Source organism: Trichophyton rubrum (genome assembly GCF_000151425.1).
Source record: "Trichophyton rubrum CBS 118892 genomic scaffold supercont2.2, whole genome shotgun sequence".
Classification (NCBI taxonomy): Eukaryota; Fungi; Ascomycota; class Eurotiomycetes; order Onygenales; family Arthrodermataceae; genus Trichophyton; species Trichophyton rubrum.
The window spans coordinates 2,609,977-2,622,336 of NW_003456427.1; the positions used below are offsets into that span (position 1 = coordinate 2,609,977).

The 12,360-nt window shown below is 48.5% G+C and overlaps 5 protein-coding genes across 5 annotated transcripts; 3 read left to right on the top strand and 2 right to left on the bottom strand.

Annotated features, from left to right (window-relative positions):
- Positions 1 to 708: 708 nt before the first annotated feature.
- Positions 709 to 1,710, bottom strand: TERG_02573 (uncharacterized protein; the record flags this gene model as incomplete). The annotated part of the gene is made up of 1 exon (XM_003237817.1): positions 709 to 1,710. The coding sequence occupies one exon, from the start codon at positions 1,708 to 1,710 to the stop codon at positions 709 to 711; it is 1,002 nt and encodes a 333-aa protein (XP_003237865.1).
- A 1,000-nt stretch (positions 1,711 to 2,710) lies between these two features.
- Positions 2,711 to 4,264, top strand: TERG_02574 (uncharacterized protein; the record flags this gene model as incomplete). The annotated part of the gene is made up of 1 exon (XM_047747935.1): positions 2,711 to 4,264. One exon carries the CDS (start codon positions 2,711 to 2,713, stop codon positions 4,262 to 4,264), a length of 1,554 nt encoding a protein of 517 aa, XP_047603905.1.
- Positions 4,265 to 5,463: 1,199 nt separating this feature from the next.
- On the top strand, positions 5,464 to 9,408 carry TERG_02575 (uncharacterized protein; the record flags this gene model as incomplete). The annotated part of the gene is made up of 2 exons (XM_047747936.1): positions 5,464 to 8,240; positions 8,298 to 9,408. 2 exons carry the CDS (start codon positions 5,464 to 5,466, stop codon positions 9,406 to 9,408), a joined length of 3,888 nt encoding a protein of 1,295 aa, XP_047603906.1.
- Positions 9,409 to 9,565: 157 nt separating this feature from the next.
- Positions 9,566 to 11,106, bottom strand: TERG_02576 (uncharacterized protein; the record flags this gene model as incomplete). Its single annotated transcript, XM_003237820.2, has 2 exons — positions 11,047 to 11,106; positions 9,566 to 10,993 (listed from the first exon to the last, which is right to left on the bottom strand). The coding sequence occupies exons 1-2, from the start codon at positions 11,050 to 11,052 to the stop codon at positions 9,566 to 9,568; spliced, it is 1,434 nt and encodes a 477-aa protein (XP_003237868.1). The 5' UTR covers positions 11,053 to 11,106.
- Positions 11,107 to 11,341: 235 nt separating this feature from the next.
- TERG_02577 (uncharacterized protein) lies at positions 11,342 to 12,319 on the top strand (the record flags this gene model as incomplete). Its single annotated transcript, XM_003237821.1, has 1 exon — positions 11,342 to 12,319. The coding sequence occupies one exon, from the start codon at positions 11,342 to 11,344 to the stop codon at positions 12,317 to 12,319; it is 978 nt and encodes a 325-aa protein (XP_003237869.1).
- Positions 12,320 to 12,360: the final 41 nt, after the last annotated feature.

Here is a 12,360-nt window from a genome sequence, read left to right on the forward strand (position 1 = left end):
TGCTGTGCTGACTGTATCCAAACAATTTAGATACCAACAAAGCGAATCGAGATCATGAACAGTGTCGGTATATCCCCCTAGTTTCAGACGGTTAAGTAGGTTTATTGCATGGGTGATTGATATAGTCAAAACCGGGTTCGAGAAGGACAGTTTCTTATACTTGTTCGGCGTAGCTTTGTCAAGGGAACAACATACTGGAATGCTAAACTAGCCCTACGTGCATTGTTCGAAGTGACTCTTTTTTGTCTAGGTCTTAATAAATTTCTTCAAGATTCTTACAGACGGAGATGCATTTGAAATACTGGCGACTTACCACTATGCACAATTTCTATTACCAATAGAATATGAGGGTGGCTCAATGGACCCCACGGGAGGTTTCTGCCATTTGCTGTATAGCAAAAAGCCGGACTTTAGGGAGTTGTTTTATAATTTGACGCAGACATCACATCCCTCATCCCGAGTGCAATTTGGGTGCGTTTTTCCTGTGCTGCAGTTTTATGTTCGAATTATCTTACCGAAATACCCTCTTCATATGCAGAGGAGACTGTATTTAACATGACTATGGCTAGGAAACTGTTGATGTCATGTCGGCTATATTGCTTTCGACTACGCTTGGCTTCTCAAGGGCGATGTCCCTTTAGGTTGATGTAGGCAAAGTTTTAATCCGGCGTTGTTGAGCAATGTTATCGCTATGTATGATGGACAAAATTAATCTTTTCCACCTGAATAGCCTGCTTCTCCGAAGTCATAATGGCCGGTCTCGGCTGCGTGGGCGGTGGCACCCTTTTCACCAACAAAGAGTCCTCCACAAACGTTGCATTTAACTTGGAAATTGGCGGTGTCAGTATAATAGTGTTTCTCATTTAATATCTGACATAACTCTATGGCTTTCTCCAAAATGATCGGGTCCGAGGAGTCAAATATCCTGGTGTCAAACTCCGGTGGAGCGTATGCATGGATGTAGGGTTCGTCAGATGGAGATAGGGCAACAGTGTCGTAATGAATTCCCGAGTATACCACGACACAGCGGGTAGGGCAGCCCTCATTGAACCGGTCTATGCGCAGAGTCTGAACATCTATTGAACATATTTCAATATCAAAGTGTTTGCTGAGGATGCCAAGCTCAATTCCACCCCCCCAGGCATCCTCAGTCTGGATCCACCGGCAGTAATCATCAGGGGCTTTCTCCAAAACTGCAGCGGTGTAGAAGTCTGGTTGCTCTTGAATGGTTTGAGCGACGATAGACCGCAGTTCGGTCATGGTATCAATTGCGCCTATGACTGCACTGCCAACGGCACGGAACAAACATGAGTTATCGTCAGGCATGACCCGAAGAACAATCGTTCCACCATGCTCAGGAGAGGGAATCTCTGGTGCATTGTCTTCTATACTGCTCTTCTTCTTGGTGAGAGAAAGCGGTGCTGCTGGTTCTCTCCTTGCCTGTTCAGATGACGGCTCTGGCTGCTGTGCGGGCTCCTCCCGCTTACTCACGATGAGCTGCTCCCCATCCAGATTGACGCCTATATCTTTAATCTTAGACTTGGCATCAAACTGGCTAAGAGGGAGAGACTGCGGTGGATATCCGTACTTTATATCGTATGATGATAGTGAAGTCGCTCGGCTGATATTGTCCAGCAGCTCCTCCACCGTTGCCGTGTCCTCCAGAGCGACGGTAGACTGGCCATTAGGGCCGCGGATCCGAAGTCTCATACTGACGCCCTCAGAAAGTTGCGTATATAAGAATAGATGTCTAAGAATATCAGTTTCTTGCTCGTCCTCGTCGTCTTCCAAGTCTGTTTGGCCTGCAGTCCCATCAACCGGTTGGGGGCATATTAAGGTTTAAACTCCCGCCAAGGTTTATCTAATCGCGGCTAAATATAAATCCGGAAAGATCACATGATCTAGACGCGGAACCAAAAAAAAAAAAAAAAAAAAGAAGTTCGCGATTATCGGATCTTGGACCTTATTCAAGCTTCGCTCACTTTCACTCCACTGCGACTTGACCGACTCGCGTTTGTTCTGGTAGCTAGTCGTCGCGGGCTTTACTACGCTGAGAACACGTCGAGCCATGGCGGAAGATAGCTCTGGCGGTGCTGCCAGCATCGAGAATCAGCTGCGGGAGGCTGCGCAGGAGTCGGCAGCTGAGACTCCTGGGGTAGTCGAATCGATCGAGAGCTCCAAGGCCGCCGATGCGCCTGCCAGTCAAGTCACGCTCGTGCAATGGAGGGCCATGTCTGATGTTCTTATAAGCCTATACAACTATAGGGAGCCAGAGTATGTCCATGCGATCGTGTCTATACCCGTGCCCGTCTCGTTCTCAGGCTGACTTCGTTGGGAACAGCGGCCATGATCCCTCGAGACTTTTCCATCGGAGCGTTAACAAGCGCAACGTACCCGACTACTACGACGTGATCAAGGAACCGATGGCCCTGAGCGTGTTGAAACAGAAGATTAAATCCAAAGTCTATACTCACTTCGCGGAGTTTGTCAGGGACTGTGCTCTGGTAAATGAACAACCTCAACCTCTCAGGTTAGCCATAATAGGTGATGCTAATACCGGCCATATAGATCCCACATAATGCGCAAACATACAATAGGCCGAAATCCATGGCTTACGAGGACGCGCTCATTATCAAAGTATGCAGTTCCTTCCCAGCTCTACAGCGAGAATCCATGCTAAGTCTTCAATTTTTCTCCTCCGCAGGATGTTATGATATCCGAATTCCAAAAGCTGGCGGAACAAGAAATAATCTCCCCCGAAACAGCTCAACTTCCTGACCTTGGAGAAATACCAGAAGCTGACCCTCTCCCCGCTGAGGAGGAGGAAGAAGAAGAGGAAGAGGACGAAGAAGATGAAGAAGCAGAAGATTCGGACGATGAAGCTCCACGTCGAAAACGCAAAGGCAGACCTCGTCTTAGCTCAAAACGCGAAAGTGGAGCGAACGACCTTCACAAAGGAGCTGATGCCGATGGACGCAAGAGACGCGGCCGTCCCCCACGTGTTGATACCCCTATGGAGGCTCGGATCAAAGCCGTTCTCAAGGGAATCCGTAAACTGAAAGATAGCAGCGGGCAGATGAAGGTTCGCCATTTTGAGCGCCTTCCGGATAAGTCGGCATATCCAGATTACTATGTTGAGATTAAGGAGCCTCTTGCTATCGATCTTATCAAGAGAAAGTCAAAACGCAAGAAGTACACTTCCGTTGACCACTTTATGAGGGATGTCGATGTCATGTTCAATAACGCAAAGGCTTATAACCTTCCCGAGAGCCAGATATACCGAGATGCAGTTGATCTGCACCGAGAGGCACATAGGCTTGCTGAACAGGAGAAGAACAAGGCAGACAGTGAATACCTGATGGAAGATGGCCGTCTACCATTGCCTAATGGTATTACATACAAGGACGAGGTCTGGCGAGTTGGCGACTGGGTTCATCTTCAGAATCCAAACGATGCGACGAAACCCATTGTAGCCCAGCTGTATCGGACCTGGCAAGACCCTGAGGGAGAAAAATGGATCAATGCCTGCTGGTACTACCGACCCGAGCAAACCGTCCATCATTTCGAGAAGCATTTCTATCCCAATGAAGTCGTCAAGACTGGCCAATACCGAGACCACCGGATAGACGAAGTTGTTGATAGATGCTTTGTTATGTTCTTCACACGCTACAATCGTGGGCGCCCACGGGACCTACCGCTTAACAAAGAGGTTTATGTGTGCGAAGCCAGATACAATGAAGAAAAGCACAAACTCAACAAGATCAAAACATGGGCCAGCTGCCTGCCTGACGAGGTACGCGAGAAGGACTACGAGATGGAACTGTTTGATGCCCCTCGGAAGATCAAGAAGATCCCGAGTCCTATCAGACATCTCCTCAAAGAAGACGCAAAGGAAACGGATGACCTCCCAAAGCCTACCTGGGGTGCCGAGAATGCGCCGCCTATCGTGGGAGCAGTCCATTGCCGTCCACGCGATGAGAATGTGAGTAGCCAGCCGCTTAAGACACGTCCTGCATGGTGTAACGAGTTTACTGACCCGTTCTTTAGGAGTCTCCTCCCCCAGAGCCAACACCTTCGCCACCTCCACCGCAGCTTCAGCCGCCTGCTGCCTTACCAATTCCGAGGCCACCTTCCATGGTTCAGTCTCATACGCCTATGCAGCCTATGCCCGGCCAAGATCATGTTCGACATAACTCTATTCCACACATTCCTGGCCGTTTGCCTCATGCGGCCCACCTTGCTGCTTCTCCCCAACCTCCCATGATGCCAGGAGGGCCACACCCATACCACCCAGCACGACCAAATATGCCGATGTACCCAGTCGCTCACAACAACCGTAACATGCCAGTTCACCCACAAACACCCCAGCCTCCATACCATGCTCCCCAGCCTGCACAGCCATACTCAGCACCACATAACTTCCCTTCATACCAGGGAAGCCGCTTGCCTCAAGCGAGCATCCCACCACCTGTTTACAACCCCAATGCACCGCGCAGTGTAGAGACCTTCCATCTTCGTGATGGCCTGGACCAATCAATTCCAAAGGAAATACGTGATCAGTTCCAGCAAGACGACCAAGGACGTGTTCTTTTCTTCAATGTTCCACCTCTGGACGTTGTATCAAACAGTCACCAGGGACTGAGCCACTCTCTGAAGTATCTTGCAGCCAAGGAAAGACGGCTAAAACTGATAGCAGCTACCCGGAAGAGAATCGCTGCATCTTCAGAAGAGTCTCAGACGAAGAAACAAAAGATTGAGGCTGAAGCTGGGGCAGAGAAGAAACGGTTAGAGGACAAGGAAAACCTCCATGCTGAAACTCTCAAAATGATTACACAGACTATTACCAGGAGCAACTCAGAGTTCTACATGTACCACTACGGTGATCGAGCCGCAGAAGTCATGGAACGAGACCTCCAGGCTCATCTCGACAGATGTTACCCGAAATCCCCCAAGCCAAAGGAGCCAGAGTTGGTCCTTCGGCCATCAGCGCCCAAGCTCCGCTGGAATCCCAAGGGCCCAGAATGACGTTGAATCATGGCCAAACCGTACGACTTAAAGCGTTATTGTACTTTTAGCTACATATTTTAATGACAAGCATGCGGTTCATTCGGTATTCTATCGTCTCTGCTCTTGATACGATCGTGTTTGTCTTGTTTGTCTTGTTTGCGAGGTTTGCAATGATTACTAATCCGCATTCGTATAAATATTTATCCGCGGGGTTGACTTTAGGATTACTCAGCAGAAGCGCGTCGTTGATTGGTTCTTCGCGTCTCTACGTGTAAAGTGGACCGAATCTACAGACGCGCGACTATCAACTGATATCAAGCATTAACACAAATCTCCAGCTTCTTCTTCTTATCCTCTTTCTTCATAAGTCAAATATCACTTTGGAACAGAATACGAATCTGTTCATTGGACTCGTCGTTCATGGTTTTATACTAGTTTACACTCATATCTCCAGTTATGGCCACCGCCTCGCCGCGCTCGACGCGCTCCGGCACCCCAAGCAATACCCAGAAGAGCACTGAGGGCTCTGGCAGCCATCATGGCAGCTCACCGATTACTATGACCCCTAGACGAAAGATTAAAGCTATGCTTGCTGCGTTCGACTCGGATTCGGAGCCAGATAATGCTGCATCGAAGCCATTGGCACGACCAAATCCCGACCGTCCTGCCAGCGAGGTGGATGAGGACAGCGAAGATGACCAGGAGGATCAACTGCCAGTTGCACCAAGGGGAAGACTAGCTGCCAGAATGCTGGCGAGCGCATACTCTAAGGAATTAACATTGCCTGAGGGCAAGAGTACAACAACATCACGAGAAAGATCGAAAGATGTATTACCAAACAAGGAAGTGTTTGGGTTGGATTCCGGACAAGAATCGGAGGATGATGATGTCGTTGCCTTTGGAAGAAAAGGACGAACCACAAAAGCAAGGGACTCTCTTTCCCCGTCTCACTTACGAAATAACGCCCCATCACGATCACCGTCACCATTGTTTGTTCCAATGGAGTCACCTAGCCCCGCGAAGACGACACAACGTGATACAGCCATTTCAGTAGCTTCACCTCCCGTTTCCCGTCTCCAATCTCTTGTCAATGAGAAGCGTATGAAGCTTAAGCAGCTGGAACAGGAAAAACTTGCAAAGGAGCAAGAGAGGGAGCAGAGAAGTATGGAGTTAGATACAGAGGGAGATGGAGAAGATGAAGATGATGAAGACGATGAAGCTGTCCAGCGGCTTACCCAACAGCCACGGCCCATGAGAAAAGCTAGTAAGAAGGCATTGCTTGAGATGAACCGTGAGACGCAGCGGATAGCTCGGAATATGCAATTAGCACACGAGGCTACGACCAAGAAGAAGATAACCATTGAGAGCTTCTTGGCCAGATTTAACAAGAAACCTGCATCTGCTCCTTCTAACAGCGGCTCTTGTTCTGATACCCCCGCCCAAACATCTGATGCTGAAGCGTTGCACTCTACGTCTCCGACGTCCCCTGTCAGGGAAACACTACCGAAGGATCAAGGAGACAAGGCTACTACTACTAATGAAACAACCCCGAGCGTAGAGAACCTTCTGAAAGAGGACATGGAAATCACAGTTGATGATTTACTGGCTAAACGGGACGAGTCTGAGATGCCTCAACAAGAGAAAGGTGAACAGCAATGTTTGAAAGGAAAACAAGTTGCCATTCCAACTGTCCCAAAGGTGACGAAACCAGGGAGAAAAATACAAGTTCGATTATCTCCTGAAACTATTGCTCAAAATCAGCGACACGACTCGGACTCAGATCTCGAGGTGGTTACATCCCCACACAAGGCCCGCCGTTTAGCACTCTTCGAGAACGTAACTACGCAAAAGTCTCACAAATTATCAAACTCACTGCGCACATTGAAAGCATTGGCCCAACTGCAGTCTAGTCGGAAACCGCAGCTTATGACGCAAGGAGACCTTGATGACATCCTCCTTCGGAAGGCTAGGGAACAAGCTGCACAACAACGAGAGGAAAAAATTGCAGCACTTCGGGCTAAAGGCGTGATCATCCAAACCGCCGAAGAGCGCGTCCGTGGTGAGGAGGAGGTAGAAGATTTGGTCGAGAAGGCTAGAGAAGAGGCGGTTCAGATTGCAAAACAAGAAAAGGCTGCCTCCAAGCGGGCTGCTGCAAAGTCAAATAGCGAAGGCGTGGATGATATTGCCAGTGATGAAGAGGAAGAATATGTCGAGGATGCTGAAGAGGGCTCTGAGAGCGAAAATTCAGAGCACTCGGAAGAAGAGCAGGAGGCCATGGGTAGTGATGATGGTTGTGATGAAAACGAAGATGATGAGCAGAATACAAAGTTCCTTGATAATCAAGCTGAAGAAAGCGCCGAATTAGGGGCTGATGAAGACGAGGAGTGTGAAATACAAGATTTTAGCAAATTGAGCTTACGGCAAAGAAATAGGGCAAAGCTCGTTGTTAGCGATGACGAGGATGATAAGCCTGTCGATATGCAAGTGGCTGCTACCCCCAAACCAAAGATACCCAATCTTGGACAACCAAGCACTCCGCTTTTAGGATTATCCCAGGCCTTCGCTGCAACCTTGGGAAATAGTCAGGATGATTCCCAGGAGGACTCTCTAGCACAGCTACGCAAGATGCCTGGTATAGATCTTCCTGTAGCTGACCTATTCAATTCAGACTCGCAAGGTTTTGCTCCTGAAACCCAGGGCCAGGAGAGCGGAAGCCTTGATATATTTGCCGGATTTCCAGAACACAATACTCCAGCAATCGATTCCCCAAGTACTAAAACTTATACGGAATATTCACAGCTCCCGGAACCAACTCAAGACAATGGATTTGTTATGTCACCATTTGATCAAGCGAAACGTTTCCGACCCACCCCGTCTACTATAGCTGGGTCTGTGATAGCCTCAAACCAGGATGGTGATCATAGAAAAGAAAGAAAACGACTTAGGCGCGGCCACACTCACCAGGGGACCGTTGCTGGTGATGACGACCAGCCCCATACCAGCGTTGATGCTTTCAAATTAATGAAAAATAGGACAAGTAAACCGTTTATAAAAGATAAGAGCAAGGCAAAAGAGATGGTTGAAGAAGCTGCGGAGGAATCCGACGATGAATACGCAGGGCTTGGAGGTGCAAGTGATGATGACTCCGGATCAGAAGACGAGTTTGACAGACAAATGATCAATGATAATAGTGGAGAGGTAGTGGATGAGAAAGAACTGGCTGCTATGAACGCGTATGTATTCGAAGATGCCACCATCTTTCAATCCATTCCGGAAGCTAACATGTACAGTCATCACGAACGTGAGCAAGACGAGTTCCAGGTGAATAAACTCATGAAAGATATCACTACTGGAGCATTGCGCAGAAAACGCGTTGGCGATGCTTTGGATTTGTCAGATTCGGACGATGAACGTATCTCTCGACGTCGAGCGGCGAAGAGAAAAGAGTTTATGAAAATGCGAAAGGCTCTACTTGCAGATGAGAAGATTGGTAAAATCGCTGAGGATCCGAAGAAGGCAGCTTTCATGAGAACTATCGAGGATATGGACTTCGATAATGACTCCGATTTCCTGGAAGAAGGCGAAGATACCGACAATTACGTTGCGTCGCAGGGGAGCAATACCAACAGCAATGATAGCAGCCAAAAGGACGGGGAATCAGCTACTCGAAAACGACCTTTTGACGCCGCTAATGCCGACTCACTAAATCGAATACCGGTGAAATCCCGAAAGCTCGCTCGTAAAGCAAGCATGAAGAAACCCCTGACTCTTGCTGAAATACGCGAAACCGTGTCCTTTGTACTTGATAGTCCTAACTTAGGTGCTTCATCAGCAGTTCCTCTGTCAAGCAATATGATGCCACACGATGAAGCAGCACAGCCTGATCATTCCGGTGGTATTGAAGAGGCTGATTTCATCGATGATGGAGGGGCTTCGCAGACTGGTAAACAGGACAGGACAGGTTCGGTTAATAATGCTGCTCAGCCACGCCGACAACGAGGAAAGGTGGTTGACCGTCTTGCACTTCGACGTCAGGCATCATCTAATGCAGCTTCGGGAACTAAGCTTGCTTTCCACTCCAGCATGAATAGTGCTGGGCCCGAATTCAAGCTTCCTCCCTTCCTGCAAAGACGATCATCCTCAGGTTTGTCGGTTGCAACCACAAAGTCTTCAACATCCACCAGCTCTGGCTCTTCCGTTGTGGTTACGGAGTCCGCTGGAGTTCAGGGTAGCAGAAAGGGTGCAGTGAATTACTATGCTGCGGCACGAGAAAGGGAAAGAGAACTACAACTTAAGAAGGGATTGAAGAGCTCTAGCTCTTCCAGCTTGATTGCTCAACGGATGAGTATGGGAGGTGGTCTTAGCGGGCTGTTAGGTTCAAGGTCAAGTGAATGGGAATGATGAAAATTTCCTTGGGTAATGGGTGTATGTATATTTGCTTTGGGTTTGATCATAATGTAGGGCAGGAGTCAACGGCTAGTGGTTAGGCATTGAGCGACCCTATGGTATGTCTAGGCATAGCTTATTAAAAAGTGTACTAAATTTTTTTCCCTTCCCTTCAGACTCCAATATCCCACTCAATCCCCACCCAGCAGCGCCGAGAGGTTTTCTTGACAATATCAGAGTCATCTTCACCGGAATGCTCAGGAGTAGGGAGTGTATCAATCTCGATCTCCCATGCCAGGCCCTTTCTAATACCAATGGAGCTGCCGTCTTGGATGATGTTAGAGGCAGATACTGTTGATGGAGGGGCTCTTAGCGGAGGGTTAAAAAGTAGCATTTGAGCTAAAGGTTTTTTATCTTCCCCATGGTTGCAGAGTATAAATGGAGCTGGATGCCCGGCTCCTCGGGCAGAACACGTAGTTGAATATTTCATCCCTCTAACTTTCGTATTAAGGCAGTACTTGTCCTGGACATTAATCTGGCTTGGGCTGGTGTCATTATCACTTATAATTGGATAGGCGGAAGAAAAGAGCGCAGCCGGTAATGATGATGGCTGGCCACTTGCCTGACGTCTGGCCCCAATTTCTAGTATCCAGTTCCGAACTTGTGTCGCCATTCCATTGGGAGTAAAGTCCAGCTTCGCTAAAGAGCCACCACGACCTCGCCTTGGGCGACGTGCGAGTGGAGAAAATGGACTTGGGCTCGTCACAGGGCCCGCTCTCTTCTTACCATGTGCCGCTTCTGGGGTAGATGGTAGAACAAAACGGGGTTTCTGTCGTGGTGTAGATGCAGAGGCTCCTGGCTCCCCGTGGTGGGGACCTTGAGAATAGTTTAATTTTCCTGGTATGGGGGTATTGATTTGCCATTTGTTAACGACAAATCGAGGATGGCTAGATGGCACTTGCCCATGCAACGGCTCCTTTCGAGTAGGTGTAAGAATGTCCTGTTCATTTAGCTCTGAGGGTGGACCCCTGGAATCTTCCACAAAGGCGGGAGGTGAACTCCCTAGAGAAGAAGACACGATATCATCGCCGTGAGGAACCCTTATCTTAGCTTCTGGACCACCCTCTATAGAGGGAGTCCGGGAAAGCTGCCTTCGACGTTTGATTTTTGGATGGGTAGGAGAAAGGGGAAGGAGCATTGCATCATCACTACTACAAGCATCTCCGCTCGCCACTTTTTGGTTGCTGAGATTGTCTCCAGACCCTGACGAAATGCTTCCGGCGTTGTTTACGGGCTCCGGCTCCGAATCCGAATCCTCAATCGCTTCACCATGAAAAGTGGCGGACGCTCTTTTCAACCCATGAATACCCTCCTGATCACCCTTGTCGATCTCATCAACTACCGCCGTACGTCGTGGCTGGCTACTATTGCCCCCAAATAGGAAACGAGGAGTCGACGCGAATTGAACACTGCTCTGGGATGACGGCGGCCCCAAACGAAATCGTGGAGTTCTGGATATTTGTTGCGGAGGACGAGACCTGCTGGGGTATTCAGGATATTCAACTTCCTCCGGCTTTTGGCGCGCTCTCGCTGGTGTCTGCTGGAGAAGAGGTCAACGGAGTCCATGTTCCCAACGCACCACAGCAAACATACATTCATATGGCATGATATATTGCTTTCTAAACCAATTCTCCAGATCTGAGGCAAATCAGCTTATTTATCTCGGGTTCCATCTCGCCAAATGCTGCCGGACTAATTGATGAGACGAAACAAGTCAAGCAAGCTAGCGAAAACGCGGTTGATGTTCAATTAAAGATGGGGCTCTGCGCATCAGCCGAGGTTCTTGGCAAAACCCGATCCATCCAACTCCAATCACCGGCTCAGGATATCAAGAAGAAATTCACTATGTCAATGCTACGAAGCCATCGTCAAACATACTGCAATTGCAATGACGGCAACTCTTCGTCCTCCCCCTCGGATACTCCTTTTGACGCTAGATGCGTTCAATACGATATTTCATCCTAGGCAACACGTCGCGCTGCAGTACACTGAAATTGCAAAGGCTTCAGGTTTCATATCCCAAAATGTCACCCCCGAATCAGTACAGGCGGCATTCAAGGTTGCATATAAACGGGAGACTGCTTCAAGGCCCAATTATGGGAGAAACACACCAGGATTTGGTGGTCCTAGAGAATGGTGGGCAAATGTCATAAGAGGTTGTTTTGCACGAGTTCACACAGGCAAAAACGAATTAGAGGGCGTTTCGGAAACAAGAGCCATACAAGAAGTCCCGGACTCATTGGTAGCTCATCTCCTTCGAAGATTTGAGAGCAAGGAAGGATATACATTATTTGAAGATGTGGAAAGTTTCTTTGGCCGTCTAAATTCCTGGAAGAAGGAGCTGCAGGAAAGGAAGAAAGCCGGCTGCCTTAGGGAGGGCGACGTACAGAATGTCATTGTTGGTGTGGTCTCCAACTCCGACGACAGAGTATCCCCGATCCTGAATTCGCTGGGGTTGTCGGTTGGAAATGCATGGGCGGACAGCGGAGAGTTGCTACCTCGTGCATCATCATCCATTCCTACGGGTGAAGCTCAGTTGAACGATGTTGACTTTATAGTGACGAGTTATGAGGCAGGAGAGGAAAAGCCACATCGTCATATTTTTGACGTTGCGAAAACCAGAGCTAAAGAGCATTTGTTGGTAACAGACCCTTCGTCTGAGGTAGACGGTCGCTGGAGACGTATTCATATAGGAGACGACCATGGTGATGATTACCAAGGAGCCATTAATGCTGGATGGGAAAGCTTCTTGTTACTCCGGGATGGAATGGACTATCTTCCCGGTACGGACCATCGGGCCATTGGGAGTGATGTGAAGACTCTCCATTCTTTGACTGATTTATATACTCAATTGAACCAAAGATGAGAAATATAAAGTCGCTCAATTATCTTCAAACTTTTATACAT